Genomic DNA, 19,136 nt, shown 5'->3' on the forward strand with positions numbered 1-19,136 from the left:
ACTCAGCACCAAGGGCTGACACAGAGCAGTGCTGTCATCTGGAAAGTGGCTGCTGGCACCAAACCAACTGGCACTTTGAACTTGTCCCAACTGGGTGCTAAGGAGCATTAAAATGTGCTGATTGAACGTGCCCACTTCCATTCCAAGGGTTCCTGGCCATCCCCAGCTCCACCTGGAAAGCTGCTGGTGCCCTGGGAAGGGCAGCTGGAGGGGTGTGCAGGGCAGTGCTGGAGATGGGGAAGGGAGTGTGGGGTGTGAGGGCTGCTGGTGCTGAGTCAGAACTCAGCACATCCCTCTGGGTGTCCAGATTTGCCAGGACCCTGCCGGGGGGCTCAGAGACCCTGGCACGCTGCCCAGAACACCTGGGGATTTGATTGTGACCCCTGGAGAAAGTTACCAGCTTTGTATGAGGACCTGAAAGTCACACAGGTTCGAATAGTATAATAATAAAATTATCACAGGGTGAAAATGCAGATTTTAGGATTTTTGGTATGGGGGTTATGGGGACAAGATGGAGGAACTTGGGCATGTCTAGCCTTTCTTTTTCTTCTTCTTGTTCCCCATTTTCTGCAGTGATGTTGGCACTTTGGGATTGGTTTAGAGTAGAAGCTCACTGTCTAACACAGGTGATAGGTATTGGGAATTCAGTGTAAATATGTTATAGGTAGTTTGTAGTATAAAAGGACAACACAGAGCGCCTGTGGCTGCCCTGCTGAGCGGACCTCGGCTGGGCAGAAAGAGAATTTTATAGATAAGAATTAATAAACAACCTCAAGACCAAAAGCTGAAGAGCTCAGACTCATTCTTCAGCCCCGTGGGCCAAAACAGAGACAGAAACAGAGACACCCTGCACATCTGGGGGCAGCAATTAACAACCAAAACCTGACAGTGCTGGGGGAAGCCAAGGCAGAGCAGCTTGGGAATAGTGCCAATGGCTGCACCCTGGATTGGGGCTGCTGGGACAGCTGAGGATTCTTTCAGAGACCCCATCTCAGGCTCTGGAACTGCTCCTCCAACATCTGAGGCAGGGGAGGGCAGGCGAGACAGCCACAAGCAGTGAGCAGCCCCAGATACAAGCAGTGAGCAGCTACAAGCAGTGAACAGCCCCAGCCACAAGCAGTGAGCAGCCCCAGGTACAAGCAGTGAGCTGCTACAAGCAGTGAGCAGCTACAAGCAGTTAGCAGCCCCAGATACAAGCAGTGAGCAGCTACAAGCAGTGAGCAGCCCCAGCTACAAGCAGTGAGCAGCCCCAGCCACAAGCAGTGAGCAGCCACAAGCAGTGAGCAGCTACAAGCAGTGAGCAGCCCCAGCTACAAGCAGTGAGCAGCTACAAGCAGTGAGCAGCCCCAGGTGTAAGCAGTGAGCAGCCCCAGCCACAAGCAGTGAGCTGCTACAAGCAGTGAGCAGCCCCAGCTACAAGCAGTGAGCAGCTACAAGCAGTGAGCAGCCCCAGCCACAAGCAGTGAGCAGCTACGAGCAGTGAGCAGCCCCAGCTACAAGCAGTGAGCAGCTACAAGCAGTGAGCAGCCCCAGGTGTAAGCAGTGAGCAGCCCCAGCCACAAGCAGTGAGCAGCTACAAGCAGTGAGCAGCCCCAGCCACAAGCAGTGAGCAGCTACGAGCAGTGAGCAGCCCCAGCTACAAGCAGTGAGCAGCTACAAGCAGTCAGCAGCCCCAGCTACGAGCAGTGAGCAGCTACGAGCAGTGAGCAGCCCCAGAGGCACTGGGGTACCTGGGGGGGAGGCACAGATGTGTCCTGGCTCTGCTCCTGGCTCTGCTCACTCCTGGCACTGTGCCTGGTCCGTGCCAGCCTGGCTCTGCTCCTGGGGCTCTGTGCTGTCCCCAGCAGCCCCACAGTGCTGGGGGTGTCACTCCACACTGGCCCAGCACCAGCAGGGCTGGGCACACTCAAGGGGCTCTTGTCCAGGAAAAGCTCCCTTTTTGCTTTCCTGTTTCCTTCAGGATTAAAGTCACTCTCCTTGGGCTGGAACCAGGGAATGTTTGTCAAGTTTACAAGGGCTTTTAGAGAGGCTTTTAGAAAGAACATCCTATCCCTTCTTTTATAGGGCTGAGATAAGATTATCTTTGTTTTAACACCAATTAAAGCAGGAAGGGTTTATAGGATTAGGGGGTTTCCATCAGTGCGACTTTGATGTCACCACTTGCCTGCTTGGTTTGTTCCTTTCCCTGGTTAAATCCCTGGGAAGTGTTCCTGGGATGGTGAACGTGGCCTCCCTCCCCAGGCACAGCTCTCCCAGGCAGAAGCTTTGGGAAACAATTAAACAAGACCAAACAAAGTAACAAAATATGAAGGTCCTAAATTCTTCAGGGGACCTCTTGGAGAAAGCTGGCTCAGAATAGTCACTGTGGGAGTCTGCAGTGCTTCAGTGTTTACATCAAGAGAAAGGATGTGCTGCTGGCCTGAGCAGCATGTTTAAAATAAAAATATAAAATTGTAGACTCCCAGAACGGTGTGGGTTGGAAGGGACCTTAAAGCTCATCCCATTCCACCTCTGCCATGGCAGGGACACCTTCCACTGTCCCAGGCTGCTCCCAGCCCTGTCCAGCCTGGCCTTGGGCACTGCCAGGGATCCAGGGGCAGCCACAGCTGCTCTGAGCACCCTGTGCCAGGGCCTGCCCATCCTCACAGGGAACAATTCCTACCCAATATCCCATCCAGCCCTGCTCTCTGACAGCTCTCTGAAGTCATTCCCTGTGTCCTGTCCCTCCATCCCCTGTCCCCAGTCCCTCTCCAGCTCTCCTGGAGCCCCTTCAGGCCCCAGAAGGGGCTCTGAGCTCTCCCTGGAGCCTTCTCCTCTCCAGGTGAATCCCCCCAGCTCTCCCAGCCTGGCTCTGGAGGGGCTCCAGCTCTCAGAGCTTCTCTTAGTCATTCTCTGGACTCACCCCAGCAGCTGCAAGTCCTTCCTGTGATGAAAGCAGTGCCCCAGTGCTCCCCTGCTCCATGCAGGCCACCCCAGGGCTCCCAGCAATGCTGCTGTCCAGCCCCTGGAGCTCTGCTTCCTTCTGTGTGTGCCAAGGCACCCAGACAAGGTTTGGAGGCTGGCACTGTGCAGGCTCCTGCTGCCCCCATGCCTGGCACTGGGGCTGCTCCTGGGCAGCCTCACCTGGCATTCCTGGGCTGGGAATGTCCTGCTTCAGGAGAGCACGAGCTGCTGAGCTTGGCCTTGGGGCAGCTGCATCCTGAGCTGCTCTTCAGGTGTGTGCACGAGGCAGGAGCCTGCAGGCACCTGCTGCCCCAGCACTGTGTCCTGGGCTCTGCACTCACTGCCTGCTTTCAGCCTCCCTGGAGGCCTCTGGAGGTGTGCAGAGAGCTGAGCTGCTGGGCTGCAGCCACCCCTGGGCTGCAGCAGCGTGAGGGACACGCAGATCCATTCTCCCTGGGGCAGAACCAGAGAATCAGGAAATCATTAAGGTTGGAAAAGCTCTCTAGGACTGAATCCAGCCATTAACCCAGCACTAACCCTGTCCCCAGCTGCACACTCATGTGTTTTTAGAGCACTTCCAAGGATGGTGACTCCACCACTGCATTGGGCAGCCTGTGCCAATACCTGACCATATTTTCCATGACAAAATTTTCCTTAATATTCAATCTAAACCTCCTCTGGTACAATTTGAAGCTGTTTCTCCTTGTTCTTTTGCTTTATTCCTGGGAGAGGAGACTGACCCCAAACAGGCACAGGGAAGTCCTCTCCCCTTGTGTGTGGATGGCCCTGACAGGATAAATGCTGGGTTATGGTCTTCTCCATCTGTACTCTGAGGGTATTGGCAACATCCCAGTCCCACATGCTCAGGCAGGGACAGAAAACTTTACATTTCTCTTTAAGAACTGTGACAGGCTGGGGAGGCTGAAGCAGGCTGAGGGGCAGGTAAGAAATTCCAGGCATTTCTCTGTGACAGGGAATCCCATGAGCCCTGATGGATGTGCCCTCCCCCAGCAGGACTGGGGCCTCCAGGTGTGCTGCCCACAGGTGTGCTGGGCTCACCAGATGCCTGAACTCGGGAGCAGTGCTGGAAGGGAGTGACCTTGTGAACCCTGGGAACTGCAGGGGGAATTTGCTGGGAAGCCCCTGGTACAAAGCCTGTCCCAGGTGAGAGCTCAGCACAGCACTGGGACAGAGCTGCCAGGGCTGGGATCCGGCTCCTCCTGCCCAGGGCTGGGGATGCTCTCAGGAGAGCAGGGAGCTGCACCTGCCTGGATTTGGTGTGCCATGAGCACTGTTGGTTTGTCCCATGGTGTCCAAAGGCTGCATCCTTGGTCCTTGCCCCTTGGCCTGGGTCTGTGGAGCTTTGGGCCGAGGACAGTCTGCCCAGAGGTCAGGGGGTGTTTGCCCCTTGCAATCTCGGGAGTTTTGCTGTTAATTGCTGCCCCCAGATGTGCAGGGTGTCTCTGCTTCAGCCTGTGTGTCCAAAGAGCGAGGCTGGACTCTTCAGTTTTTGGTCTTGAAGTTGTTTATTAAATCTTATCTATAAAATTTTCCTCCTGCCCACCCGAGGTCTGCTCATCAGGGCAGCCACAGGCACTCTGTGTTGTCCTTTTATACTACAAACTACATATAACATATTTACACTTAATTCCCAATACCTATCACCTGTGTTAGACAGTGCACTTCTACTCTAAACCAATCCCAAAGTGCCAACATCACTGCAGAAGATGGAGGTAGAGAAGAAGAAGAAAGACTAGACACGCCCAAGTTCCTCCATCTTGTCCCCATAACCCCCATACCAAAAATCCTAAAATCCACATTTTCACCCTGTGATAATTTTATTATTATACTATTTAAACTTCTGTGACTTTCAGGTCCTCATACAAAGCTGGTAACTTTCTCCAGGGGTCATAATCAAATCCCCAGGTGCTCTGGGCGGTGTGCCAGGGTCTCTGAGCCCCCCGGGGGGATCCTCAGTAACTCTGGACACCCAGAGGGATGTGCTGAGTTCTGAATTTGCAAGACCTTCCAATGTGGTCTGTTTTGGGGAGCTCCCAGAGCAGGGCATCACTTTTCCCTGCCCTGTCCTCTCCAAAGCTCTGTGACACCCCTGAGGACAGCACTGAGGTTCTGTCCCAGCCCCAGACTGTCCCAGCACTGCCCCTCTGCCTGGGGACTGAGGCACACACGAGATGGTGCTGAGAGCAAGGTGTGAGCTCCTAAAGTGCCACGAGCTGTGCACAGGCAGGGCACATGTGGGAGTCTTGGCAGGGCACTTTGAGGGAGTTGTGTCTGAGGGAGCCTGGGATGGAGCTGGGGGCAGCTGGGGTGGCTGGTGGGGAGCATTGCTGCAGGGAATGTGGGGTTTGGAGTGCTGGCACCTCCAGCTGTGAGGCCAGAGCACCTGTGGGCAGGTGATGGGACAGGGGATCTCCTGGGGCTGCTGGTGAGGTGCAGGGTGTTGGCCCAGTCAGTTGGCCCAGTGTCTGTGGGCCAGGAGGATGCTACACAGCCTGTGCTGTCTTGCTTCCATTCCCATCCCATGGAGAATGATGAGGTTAAACAGGAACATTTGCATTGGGACCATTCCCTTTATTGACAGTTCTGTAATCCACATCCTGGAGGTTCCCCTCCAGTTAATCTCATTTAACCCTGTTTTCCCTCCTGTATTTCCCTCCCCTGCTCTCCAAATGCTGTCAGAGCTGTTGGCAGTGACAGCACCTGGCAGTGGCATTAATTGCTTATCTGAGGATGAGGTAACAGAGCAGGCTGCTAATTGAATTTATCCCTCAGGAAGCAGGAGGACCCGTGTGGCCCCTGGCACCTGCAGGTCCCAGCTCCTCGTTCCTTCCCAGCTGCAGGATCCAGGGTGTCACCACTGCCTCCCCAAGGCCCAGCTGAGTCCCCTTCCCTGCAGCCCTGTGCAGCCTGGGGACACAGGGGGGTGGCAGTGGATCCAAAGGCTCTGTGGCTGCTTTGGCTTGTCCAAAGGCTCCCTCTCACTGAGAGCACAAACCTCATCAGCTGAGGGTCAGGAACAAGCAGAGGAGGGGAAAATTTACAAGTGAGACAAAGTGATTCCTGTTTGCATGCAGGATTGAAAACAAGGGTCAAGGTGCAAGGGACAGAATGGAGCAGAATATGGGAAAAGTGACAATGTCATTGCAGCAGCCACCTCATCTTCCAAGCAGGGTATGGCTGATGAAAGGAAAAGAGGGAAATTCAGAGCTGGTTAGACATAATAGTTCTGCACAGAACATCATAAATGGCTTTAAACTGGAACAGAGTAGATTTAGGTGGGATGTTGGGAAGGAATTGTTCCCTGTGAGGGTGGGCAGGCCCTGGCACAGGGTGCCCATAGGAGCTGTGGCTGCCCCATCCTTGTCAGTGTTCAAGGCCGGGTTGGACAGGGCTTGGAGTACCCTGGGACAGTGGAAGGTGATTGAACCTGAGATGAGCTTTAAGGTCCCTTCCAACCCAAACCCTCCTGCCTTTCCATGATTCCATGGAATACCCCACACACCATGGAGAGCAGAGAGCCAGAAGTGCTGTCACGGAGGGTCTGGGGTCTCATGTCCAATGTCCATTTGCACTGGGGGTGCCACCAGCATGAGCTCAAGGCAGCCATGCAATTGGGCTCAATCTACCCCAAAGAGGGAACTCTACCACCCCTCTCCCAGGTCAGCACCATCTTTTGGAGATGTAGCTTTTCACAATGTCCTGTCTGAACCTGTGGTCCTTGTCCTGTGTGGCAGAGTCTGGCACTCTGAGCAGCGTCTGAGCCTGTCTTCAGCAGGTGCAGTTAGCTCCTCCCTTACCCCAGTATCCCCAGTTACCCCATCCAGCTCCTCCCACCTCTCCCATGCCCTGTGCCCCAGGGATGACCCTCTTGGTGACTCTTCACTGGACTCTCCTGCTCCTCCATATCACCCCTGCACTGGGCAATCCTAGCCTAACCATGGCAGCATCCCCAGTGCCTGGCAAGGGAAGGGAAAACCTCCCCCAGTGTCCTGGCCATGCTCCTCCTGGCTTGGCCCAGGGCATTGTTTTCCTCATTCTCCATAAGAGCCTCTCTGTGGGACTCATTTTTTGTGGGGTCAGAGTGGGAGCAGCACTGTGCTGTGTGGCACCCATGTAGGGTTTGTGGGGTGATGAGGGTGCCAGTGGCAGCAGGGAGGGCTGTGGGGCTGGGACCCCAAGAGCATGGAGTAGGAATCCCAAAAGCATGGAGAGGGACCCCACAGCCCCAGAGGAGGCAGGAGGTGGCCAGGGGAGCAGCCCTGGGCCCTGCAGCAGCAGGGAAGTGCAGAGCCAGCCCCCAGCCCTGGCCCCCAGGGAGAGAGGAGCCAGGGGGAGATAAGGCTGGGGATTTAAGGCTCCTGGCAGATCCTGACAGCCAGGGCTGCCTGGCTTCCATCAGCCTTTAAAAATGCCTCTCTGGAGTTCAGGGATCCTTGCTGCCAGCAGAAACAGGGCCAGGCAGAGGGGCTGAGAAGAATCATTCCTCCCTCAGAGCCCTCAGCACGGCTGAAGGTGCCATTTTAGGAACTTTTATTGCAAGAGGGAGCTGCTTGCTCAGAGCTGTTTCCAGGAGGGGCCTGGGGTGGACTCTGAAGGCCAGGGCAGTTTGGGATGCAGGAGAGCCTGGCTGGAGCCTGCCCGGCTCACACTGGATTAATTAAACACTTGGTTAGAGAGAGGCAGTGAGGCACCAAGGAGCAGGGAACCCCTGTGTGGCCCCTCCTGCACATTTGGCCAAAGGCTTTCCCTGAGCCATGGGATGCCTTTCCCTGCTGAGCTGCCCCAGGACAGGAGGGCTGGAAGCTTGGTGTCAGCAGCAGAGGTGGCCTTGCCTCCCACATCCTGGTGTGGTCCTCTGCAGGAGGGTAGGATCCTCTGTGGGGCCTTCCCATGGCAATCCCCTCCCTTCAGGAGCTGGACACAGTGATCCTTGTGGGTCCCCTTGTGCCTTCCCAGGGCAGGATCCTCTGTGGGTCCTTCCCATGGCATTCTCTTCCCTTCAGGAGCTGGACACAATAATCCTTGTGGGTCTCCTCCAGCTCAGTGTATTCTGTGATTCCCAAAGCACATGGCTTCCCAGGCACAAGCAGCTTTCCATGCCCTGGGAGGGAGTGAGTGAGAAACAAGGAGCCCCAGTGCTGCTCAGCACCCCAGCCAGTGCTCCAGGCTGCCTCCAGGGCTGTACCCCAGCTGCCATGGGGCTGTGAAAGGTGCCTGTGAGCCCTGTTAGCATCCCATCACTGCTGGAGGTGAGGAAGCTGCTGCAGTGATGGGGCCAGAGCCACTGGCACCGAAATCACCCTCCAGGGATGAAGGCTGCTTGGATAAAGTAGAAATTTCTGTGCTTTCACTGTTTCATTTCCCTCTTTGCAAGCAGGAATTCCTATGGATGTCCTTGCTTCAAGCCTCAGGAAAAGCAGCAATGTCCCAAAGCTGCTGTCACCTCCCAGGGCAGAAAGCTGGGGTGTCCTCATGTCTGTGTCAGGCTGGGCATGAGGAAAGGGTTCCTCCCCCAGAGGGTGCTGGCACTGCCCAGGCTCCCCAGGGATGGGCACAGCCCCCAGGCTGCCACAGCAGCATTTGCTCAAGGCTCTGAGGGAGGCACAGGATGGGATTGTTGGGGTGTCTGTGCAGGGCCAGCAGCTGGGCTGGAGGATCCCTGTGGGTCCCTCCCAGCTCAGGATATTCCATGATCCTGTGATACTTCCAGCACGTGGTGAGAACATTCCCATTGTTCAGGCAGGATGGGTTTTAGCCCCTGTGTGAAGATTTCACTTTTGATTTGATTTTTGGTGTTTATTCTGGAAACAAGAAATTCCTAAAGAAAATCTGTTTTCTCACCCAGGGGAACACCTGGAGGGAGCAGAACAGTTTTGAAGACAATGTTCATTTATTTTACTTCTGGAGGTTGTCATTACTGGAGAAAAATAAATCAATAGAAAAAAGGACTTTGCATCAAATTTCAGTGATTTTCCTATCTTTACATATGATTTCAGAACATTTAACTTCGGAGAAGTTCTGATTTTTTCAGGATTATTTTACCCATGTGGGACCTGCTGGGGAGGAAGGGACTTGCCCAAACTCCTGGCTGTGTTTTGGTGGCTCATGCAAAGAGTTTCAGTGTCCCAGCTCGGCATTTTTGAGGAACAACCACTGAGCCTCAGTTTTTATCCCTGTCCAGCCATTGACCTGTGCCAGGGCCAGTGTGGGGAATGTTTTTATCCCTTGGAGCAGTCACTACACTCCACAGCCTGGGCACTTTTTGGATGTCTCTCTGTCTTGATGCAGAAGAAGCATTATAGGAAAGTATCTATTTTTAAAATAAACCTCAGAAAGGTGAAAGAGGCCCCTGTCTGAAACTACCCTTGCTGGAATGACCCTGCATTTCACCTGGGCTCTCAGATGAGAGCAATTTTATCTCTTGGTCTTTTGTGTGTCTCAAATATTGGTATTAGTGCAGGAAGCCTGTTATCATGTCCCCATTGCTTCTGGGGAATGCAGAGCTGCCCAGCCATCACCTCTCCCAACAGCTTAACACCCTCTGAGATGGGCTGGTCCCGAGGGAAGGGGGTCAGGAATGGAATGGAGCAGGTGAGGGATCGATGGGAAGATCCAGGAACGTGAGGAGGATCCTGGTTCTCAACAGCTCCTTTGACCATGAGAGGAAGGAGGGACAGTGCCAGCAGGAGGGCTGATGGAATTTCTCTGTAGAGCTTTTCTCATTGGAAACTCAGGCTGATTCTGGAGGAAAGGAGATGTCAACTGAAGAAAAAATCCAACCTTCTTTTTTTCCTTTTTTTTCCCCAATAAGAAATAGCTACTTCTTAGCAATGGCTCTTGCTGACAGCAACCCCAGTGAATGTTTGTCCCAGGCTGTTTTCTGGTCTGCCTCATTCCTGAGAGCCTTGGCAGGTGACTGAAGGAGAAGTTTGTTAAACTTGTTTCAGCACAGGAACCACCTGCCTACCCCCAGGCTCTTCAGGCTGTGTAAGAATTAACAGGAACAGGAAGTCACAACAGGAGGAACCACAGAGGAACAGTCTGAGCTGAGCCTTTCCTTGGGCACTGCTGATCCTGGGCTTGGACGGGACCTTGTGGTGTTGAAAGCTTTTTTCCATGAGTGCTGAATCTGTTAGTGCTGGGTCACAGTGTGGTCCAGCCTTCACCACTGTCTGCTGTGGGCACCACACACCTCTGTGTCCCCCTCACCCGCCCTGTGGGGCTGGACACACGTGGGGTTGAGTGGCTGCTGCTTGTGGAGCATCTTCCTCACCTGTGAGGGGCTCAGAGCCTGGAGGGAGAGCCCAGCCCGCTGCTACTGCTCAGCAGAACCAATAATTTATTTGTAATATTGAGTCATAAAATCATTAAGGTTGGGAATGTCCCCTAGGATCATCAGCCCAGCACTGCCATGTCCCCAGGTGACACATCTACAATGTCATGAAAACAAAACTCTGTGGGGAGTTGCAAAAGGACCCTGTGAGACAGTGTGACCAGGGAGTGAGAAAGCAATTGGAATTCAAAAGAATTGAGGTGATACAAATGGGAGAAAACAACCCCAGGTTCATGGGATGGTGCAATCACAGAACGGTTTGGGTTTGGAGGTGCCTTAAAGACCATCTGCCATGGTGCATCTTTGGTAGATCAATTCACACACACCTGCAGAGATGAGCTGGGAGCTGGCCCAATGTCCCTCACAACTCAGATCCTGGGGCTTTCACAGTCACTGGTTAAAAAATAATGTGGGCATTGCTGAATAAAGAGAATAACACAGTGAATGGTGTTATGCAGTGTGGGGCATGACAGGGATTTGGACAACGCTAGAGGTTGTGGATAAGGCAGATGGTGATTGAGTGTCCATCAGCAATGGAAATGCAGGATGGCATCAAGAATGGCAGCTTGGTTTGGAAGCAGAGAGCAGCAGTTTCTTCCTGCAGTGTGTGGTTACAGCACAGGGCTCTTAAAGGGTAAAACAGGTGCAGGACTTCTGCAGGGAATAAAAAACTGAGTGGGTAACGTGGAAAAACATCCACGTGGGGTATTGAGTGCAAGGAGCTGCATCTCAGAAGAGAGTGGGGAAGTGTTGTGGGCAACACAACATGGTGGTTCATGCCCTGCTCCTTGGGTGGTCCTGGAATCATGGAATATCCTGACTTGGATGAGACCCACAGGGGTCAAATCCAACCCTTGACCCTGCACAGACACCCCAACAATCCCACCCTGTGTGTCCCTGGAGCAGTGTCCCGATGCTCCTGGAGCTCTGGCAGCCTCAGGGCTGTGCCCATTCCCTGGGGAGCCTGGGCAGTGCCTGCACCCTCTGGGGAAGAGCCTTTCCTCATATCCAGCCTAAACCCCCCTGACAGTTGCTGTTGGGGGAGGATTCTGGTGTCCATGGTCTGACCTGGTACAGCCACTGACATCTTATGTGGCAGTGGCTGAAAATTCCCTCTGCACTCCTACAGTCCCTGTTCTGCAGAATAGAATCTGTTCTGTGCTTGGGGAACAGGGACAGAGGTGTCTGTGTGGGGACCCATCTCTGCAGGTGCCTCCTCAGGGCCTTCCCAACAGCTGCTCCTTCTCTGTGGTGCCTACCTGCAGTTGTCAGGATTTCCTTTGCACTCTGCAGAGCCCCAGGGATGGTTTGGGCAGCAGTGCTGGGCTCCAGGCATCCCCCCAGCCCCCTTCTCACTGCTCACCACTGCTCTCTTCTCTTCCAGGCTGTCCCTCAGGAACATTCAAGGCCAGCCAGGGGGATGAAGGGTGCGTCCACTGCCCCATCAACAGCCGGACAACCTCGGAAGGGGCCACAAACTGCGTGTGCCGGAATGGATATTACCGGGCAGACGCCGACCCCGTGGACATGCCGTGCACCAGTATGTGGGGCTGGGCAGCTGGGAGGGACACGTGGTGGGGAAAGGACATGGCACTCAGTCAGAGCACTGAGGGATGCTTGACAAGGTGTCTGTCCCAGTGGGGTTTTGGGGGCACTACACAAACTAACTGGTAAATTTTGCCCGGACTTTCACGCAATCAAATTAGCCTGGGGTAAGAGGACTGGTTTCATTCCCTCTCTTTGCTTTGATGTCCAGCTTGCTGCACACATCCCCAACACCAAGAGAAGTAGGGATTTATTAAGAGGCCTTAGATAGATCCACCTTGGGCAGCACAACCCAAAATGGCAACAAAAATGGATGACAGGTCACGGGGTTTCACACTTTTATATGGTTTGGTCCATTTGCATCTTGGAGCTAATTGTCCAATCACAGCTTTAGCCTGTGAAGTCCCATCCTTCTTGTTTTCTCTCTTCAGCCCATGTTGTTTATGCTCTTGGGCCTGAGATCTGGATCAGCTGTCCTTGGTCCCCAGCTAGAGCAGGAATTGTTTTATCTACCTACTCTGTGAAGAGAGCTCACCATCCCCTACTTACACACTGAAGCAGAATAGAATCTGAAAAATGTAAAAGCGAAAACCTGAGGCACCAGGAGTGGGCAGGGTCCCTGGGCAGTGTTGGCTGAGGCCCTGTGGGCTGAACACCTGTGAGCTGGAAGCCCCTGTGAGCTGGGAGCCCCTGTGGACTGGGAGTCCCTATGGGCTGGGAGTCCCTGTGGGCTGGGAGTCCCTATGGGCTGGGAGTCCCTGTGGGCTGGGAGCCCCTGTGGGCTGGGAGCCCCTGTGGGCTGGGAGTCCCTATGGGCTGGGAGTCCCTGTGGGCTGAGCCCCTGTGGGCTGAACCCCTGTGGGCTGGGAGCCCCTGTGGGCTGGGAGCCCCTGTGGGCTGGGAGCCCCTGTGGGCTGAGCCCCTGTGGGCTGAGCCCCTGTGGGCTGAACCCCTGTGGGCTGGGAGCCCCTGTGGGCTGGGAGCCCCTGTGGACTGAGCCCCTGTGGGCTGGGAGCCCCTGTGGGCTCGGCTCACAGAGCCTGCCCAGGGATGGGGAGGAGGAGGGGTGCAGCTGCTCACACCTTCCTGTGTGCTCCCTTTGCAGCCATCCCGTCCGCCCCGCAAGCCGTGATCTCCAGCGTGAACGAGACGTCGCTGATGCTGGAGTGGAGCCCCCCGCGGGACTCGGGGGGCCGCGAGGACCTGGTGTACAACATCATCTGCAAGAGCTGCGGGGCCGGCCGCGGGGCCTGCACGCGCTGCGGGGACAACGTGCAGTTCACCCCGCGCCAGCTGGGCCTCACCGAGCCCCGCATCTACATCAGCGACCTGCTGGCCCACACCCAGTACACCTTCGAGATCCAGGCCGTCAACGGCGTCACCGACCAGAGCCCCTTCTCCCCGCAGTTCGCCTCCGTGAACATCACCACCAACCAGGCCGGTAAGGCCCTGTGCCCCTCCCTCAGAGCTCCCACTCCGGGGTGGGGTGGGATGGGGGATGCCCTGTGAAGGCTGAGCTAGAACACAGAGCTAAAGAATAGAGGAGGGATTTATTAAGAGGTCTCAAATAGATCCACCTTGGGCAGCACAACCCAAAATGGCCACAAAATGGTTGGCTGGTCACAGAATCTCACACTTTTATATGTTTTGGTCCATTTGCATCTTGGAGCTAATTGTCAGCTTTAGCCCATGAAGTCCATCCTTCTTGTTTTCTCTCTTCAGCCCACATAATTTATGCTCTTGTGCCTGAGATCTGAATCAGCTGTCCTTGGGTCCCCAGCTAGAGCAGGAATACCTATTCTGTGAAGAGAGCTCACCATCCCCTAATATGAAGCCCAAACTTACACATTAAAGCAGAATAGAATCTGAAAAATGTAAAAGCTAAAACCTGAGGCATCAGGGGTGGGAAGTGTCCCTGGTCTGGCTGAGCCCCTGTGGGCTGGAAGGGGACAAGAGTGGGGTGAAGTGTTGCTTATTCCATAATGTTGGTGGTGATGAGTGCCTCGCAATTCCTGAGTGAATCCCAAGCCCTGGGTGTCAAAATACCCCTTATTTCAGTGAAAAGCTGCAGCGTGCCCCAAGGCAGAGCTGCCTCCCCATCGTGGCAGCAGAACAGCTGGTGGCACTGTCCCCTGGTGTCACAGCATCACTCTCCAGCACTGGGTGTGGCTGGGCCTGAGGCTGTTGCCTCCAAGCACCATTGCAGGCACCATCAGAGTGTTGCAGACACAGTCCTGGTTCCTGGGGAGGGAAAGGGAAGGTGAGGTGGCTCCAGCATTTTGCTGGGAGCTGCACTCCCTGCTTGGACTGTAGAGAGAGCCAGGACAGACTGAGAAAGCAAAGGAGAGCTGCACAGGAGAGGGGCTGGGAGAAGAATATTTGGGATAACAGTCTGGGAATCTGCTCCAGTTCCTGTGCCACTGCAGAGTCACCTGGTGAAGCAGCTGAAGCGCAGAGCTGGGAGGGTTTCAGTGGGGTCCCCAGCTCTGTGCAGGGTGGGTTTGCTGGGGGAGGGATGGTCAGAGTGGCTGGTAGTGCTGCTCCCAGGAGGGTGCCCCTGGCGGCTGTGCTGGTGGCAGGAGCCCCACGGAGCTGCTGGCCAGGGCTGCCTTCCCAGCCCACCTGGAGCCATCTGGAGCTGGGCACAGCCGGGGCTGGGGCTTGGCTGAATGGGACTGAGGTGGAAGGATGCCAGTGAGGCACAGCCCTGCTGGGGAGCAGGAGAGATTCTGGTCCCTCTGAAGTGCCCTGGACACTTCCTGACCCCCAGGGCTGAATTTGGCAGCCGTGGGTGAATCACCTGGAGGCCATGGTGTGTCCTGGCTGCCAGGGGTGGTGGGTGGGGTAAAACAGCAGTAGGGCAGGTGGGCATCACTTGGGCATCACCTCCAGAGTGTGAGGACAGAGGGAACCTGCAGAAATGCCTGGGGGAATTATTATGGTGCCCTCTGATCTGGAGTTAGCTCGGGAGTGGGGCCAGGGTGTTTTTGAAGCCCTGGAGGCAGGTCTGACACAGGCTGGGCCATGGTTTGGCTCCAAGCAGAGACAGGGCTGCCCGAAGGAGGAGAGAGGAATGGGTCTGGATGACCATCTTCCTTTAGCTGATGGAGATGGGGTGGCTGTAATGCTGCCTGGAGCTGGGAAGGGGCTCTGCACCTCCCACCGTGGTCCTGTACTATGGATTAATCATTTGATGCTCATATTTCATACTTGCATTTCTCTGCTGTGCTTGAACCTTCATGGATCACCCGTGGCTGCTCCCACCTGAGCAGAACCAGCGAGCTGAGTCGAAGGCAAATCCTTTTCAGTCCCCTGCATCCTCCTCCTTGTGTTTCCCTGGTTTGACACTCCTTTATTATCAGGGCTCACACTTCTCAGCCTGTGTGATGTCTCTCTTAATGTATCTATTCATTAGCACTAAACACTAACTGTCTGCTTGCTAATTCCTCTGTAATTAGAGGCTCTGGATTCTTCTGCTTACACTCGCACCGGCACTGCCTGGCAGCCTTGATGTAGATCATTAGCAGTTGGTAACAGAAGCTGCAGACACAAAGGCAGAGCTGGGACAGGAGAATGGGGGGTGCTGGGGGAGAGGAGAGGGAGCAGAGGGAGGATGAGCCTCCCTCTGCCTTGGCTCTGGATGGAGGAGCCAGCTGGGGCTGCATTGTTGGATGTGTGATGGGGTTGTGCTCCTGCCACAGCTGGACAAAGCAAAGTGCCCACCACCCCTCAGGGTCCTGCAGCCCTGCAGGAAGCAAGGAAAATCCCCCTGGTTCCCCAAGGGACACAGGGTGAGTGCTGAGGACTCTCTGTGATGCAGGACTGAGGAGAGATGCCCCATCAGCAGCAGCATCCAGAACCTTCAGGTGTCACCAGTTCTTCAGCACCCACATTTTATAAGGGCATGGAGTGCCAGGACAAGGGACGATGGCTCCCCACTGCCAGAGGACAGGATTAGATGGAATATTGGGAAGGAATTCTTCCCTGGGAGGGTGAGGAGGCCCTGGCACAGGTTGCCCAGAGAAGCTGTAGCTGTCCCAACCCTGGAATTGCCCAAAACCAGCTGGGGTGTGGCTTGGAGCACCTTGGGACAGTAGAAGCTGTCCCAGCCCATGGCAAGAAGTGATGAGCTTTTATATCCCTTGCAGTCCAAACCATTCTGGGATCCCAAGAGAAATCTCCTGTGAGAGTAAGGAAACAACCCCTCTAGAGCAGCCAGAGGGAAGGAAGGTCCTGAGTGTGCCCAGGTGGGTGGCACATGCTGGGTGATGGTTGGGTGGCCATCATCCCATGGCCATGACCCCTTCCAGCAAATCCCCATGAACAGGATCCTCCTGCCTTCCTGGGCAATGCCTTCTGGCACCTCTGAGCCCAGGCTGGGTTTTCTCTCTGCTCTTCTCAGCAGGCTCTCCTCGACCTCCAGCTCCACCTGTGCATCTGCAGCTCACCTGCACTGCTGCTCCTCACACCCTGCAGCTGAGCAGTGCCTCATCCCCAAAGCCCAGCATCCCTTCAGGAGGGAAATCCAGGACTGCCCATGTGCTCAGTCCGGTCTGCAGGGACCATGACAGAGCCTGGGTGCCACCAAAAGTCCGTTCCCAGCCATTCCTCATAAATGATCTGTGCCAAGAGGGTGGCTGAGAGCCGTGCCAGCATCCCAAGGGGTCAAGGAGCTGAGCCCAGGGCTCTGGATAACAACACTTGACTAATTGAGAGCCTTGCCAGGCACCAGCTCTTGCTGGCAGCCCCTGGCTACAAATTTGTGGCCTTTCTTTGGGGACTGCTGGGGATGGGGAGAGTCTTGGTGCTGTGAGGGTTGTCAGGCTCTGTCCACACCATGGACAGGCTGAGTGCCCTGGGAAAGCTGAAGGAAAGGGCTCCATGGTCAGGAATGAGTTAATAGCAGTGGGAAGGGCACTTGTTGGTAACTGGCTGCTGTGAGCTGAGGAGGGAGGAAGAAGCCTTGGGCTCTGGAGTATCCAGAGAGAAATTCAAGATCTCCCAGTGGTGGGGGTAAGAGAGCATCCAGGCTCTTGGGAATGTGTCCCTTTTGTGAGCAACTCTTGTCACAGGGGATAAGGAGGGAGGATTAGTGTTGATGTCAGAGGCTCTTGGCTGCAAACAGAGCCACAGGAGCCATAAAGGGCCCTTACAGAGGGAATACAAGGAATGTGTGGTGAAGGAAATCAATCCACTGTCCTGATAAACCCATCAGGATGATTTCTCCCCCTCTACAGATCCAGAAAAGTTGTTATGATTATTTGCATTATTATTCTGGGTGGCATTTTCCAGCAGTATGTCATAACATGGTGATGCGGGTTAGTGGACAAAGTGGCATTCAGTCAAAGGTTGGGCTTGATGATCTTGGAGGTTTTTCCCAACCTTCCATGATTCTCCAGGTCTCTTGGCCAGGAAGATGTGCAGCTCACAGCTCTGTCCCAGGTGCATGCCAGGCATCAGAAGGGTTTGAATTTCAGTGGCTGGCACAGCCCAGGTGGGGTCCAGCCCCGCAGGGTCTTTTGGGGAGGGCTGTCCCCACAGGCCTTGGGGGAGCCCCTGAGCTCAAGGACAGGTGGCCACGGTCCAAAGTGAGGACATGGGCCATGGCCCTGCTCTGCTGGGGTCTCCTAGCACTGGACTGAGCCCAGCCTGATCCTGCTACAAACCTTGAGGAGTTCATCCATGGTGATGGAGCACGGGTGAGACACACCCCAGGCTGTGCAGAAAGGAGGGGTTTCCCCCTCACCTTCAATCAAAACAATTCCCTTGCAGCCACAGCCCTGGAACTCTGCTGGCAGAGGCAGCAGGGCCACAGAGAGGTTGGGGATCAGGTGAGGTGAAGGGGTGGGGTGGGCAGGACCAGACTTTCTCAGCAGCCATCCCAGCCTGCTGTTTGCTTGTCACATCAGTGATGCTGCTGGCTAGACAGGGACAGGAGGCTTGTTCTGCCTGGGGCACAGGGAGCCTTGCTTTTATCTTCTCACTTTCAGTGTGTGTCAGAGGATGTGTCGGGCTCCCTGCTTGGGAGGGAGGCACAGGAGAGCCCGTGCTGCTCTGGACACGAGCAGGAGCAATGGCTCCTCCTGTTCTCTCTCGTGCTGCTCAGCTGGGCCCTGCTGCAGCCAGGAGTTCGTGTCTGTGAAACGAAACCTGGGAAAGTGCAGAAATTACCTCAAAGGGCTGGAATGAGCTTTCCAGAGCTTCAAAGCTCTGAGTATTTGTTTATCATAGAATCCCAGAATGGTTTGGGTTGGAAGGGACTTTAAAGATCACCCAGTCCCACCCCCTGCCATGGGCAGGGACACCTTCCACTAGCACAGGTTGCTCCAAGCCCCATCTAAGCTGGCCTTGAACTTCAACAAGATTTTGACACTCCACTTTCCTGTTTCTTCCAGAATGAAAGGCAGGAAGTTGTAACATTTGAGTATCTCAGATTCCTCATCCAACTTCCCACTTACAGCAGGGCTGCTGCCAGCAGTACATAAGCAAACAGGGTAGACAGTTGTTGGTGGTCTCCAAAGGCAGAGCTCTCCCCATGCCCCACTGACTTGTCCCACATCTGCACCGCCCTCCTGGGGAGGGAACTTCTTCCAATGGCCAACCTGACCCTCCCAAGCTATGCTTTATGGCCATTGCTCTTCATTTGACTAAGTTTCCAAGGTTCTATCCCAGAGATGTTTCAGATCAGCCTGAATACCAGTTCAAATCCCAGAATCCCAGAATCTGGTTTGTGCTGGAGGGACCTTAAAGCTCAGCTCATTCTACCCCCTCTCATGGGCCGGGACATCTTCCACTAGACCAGGCTGCTCCAAGCCCTGTCCAGCCTGGCCTGGGACACTTCTAGGGATGGGAATTTTCCTCTAATTCAGTCCTGGCTTTAGCTAAAACACCTTTCAGGAAGAGAATTAGTCTTGAGCCATCAAGGACAGGCAGCCCATCAGCCTCTTGTACATGAGCCTGTGTAGATCGCTGCCTTTTTTCCCAATGAAATCATTGATTTTCTAAGGAAATACAGGACACCAGTCTGTATTTCTGTGTCTGTCAGGACACCAGTAAAACATTTGATTTGGGGAGCTGCAAGCTGGAAGTGGTTCTGTGCAGTCTGTCCAGGAACTGCAGAAATGGGAGACCACAATGACCCGAGTGGGGAAGTCTCAGCTGAGCTGAGGTGACGGAGGTCCATGAGAAGCACCTTCATACTTCTTGATGTTTCAAGACCTGGTAGGGTACTTCTTGTGCAGAAAACTGACACAAAAGGAAGAAAAGCAGAAATTTCTGAGCTTTGGAGCCATCT

The 19,136-nt window shown here is 54.7% G+C and overlaps 1 protein-coding gene across 3 annotated transcripts in view; it reads left to right on the forward strand.

Moving 5' to 3' along the window:
• Positions 1-19,136, forward strand: part of EPHB2 (EPH receptor B2) — a 133,640-nt gene that overhangs the window by 77,232 nt on the left and 37,272 nt on the right. For all 3 annotated transcript variants that reach the window (XM_054294496.1, XM_054294497.1, XM_054294498.1), the window contains exons 4-5: positions 11,682-11,837; positions 12,948-13,283. In XM_054294496.1, coding sequence (XP_054150471.1) covers positions 11,682-11,837; positions 12,948-13,283 — 492 coding nt within the window. The remainder of the gene's footprint in view (positions 1-11,681; positions 11,838-12,947; positions 13,284-19,136) is intronic.

This window comes from Melozone crissalis, unplaced genomic scaffold, assembly GCF_028551555.1.
Source record: "Melozone crissalis strain CALT ecotype California unplaced genomic scaffold, PUWL_Pcris_2 ptg000251l_1, whole genome shotgun sequence".
NCBI classification, from domain to species: Eukaryota; Metazoa; Chordata; class Aves; order Passeriformes; family Passerellidae; genus Melozone; species Melozone crissalis.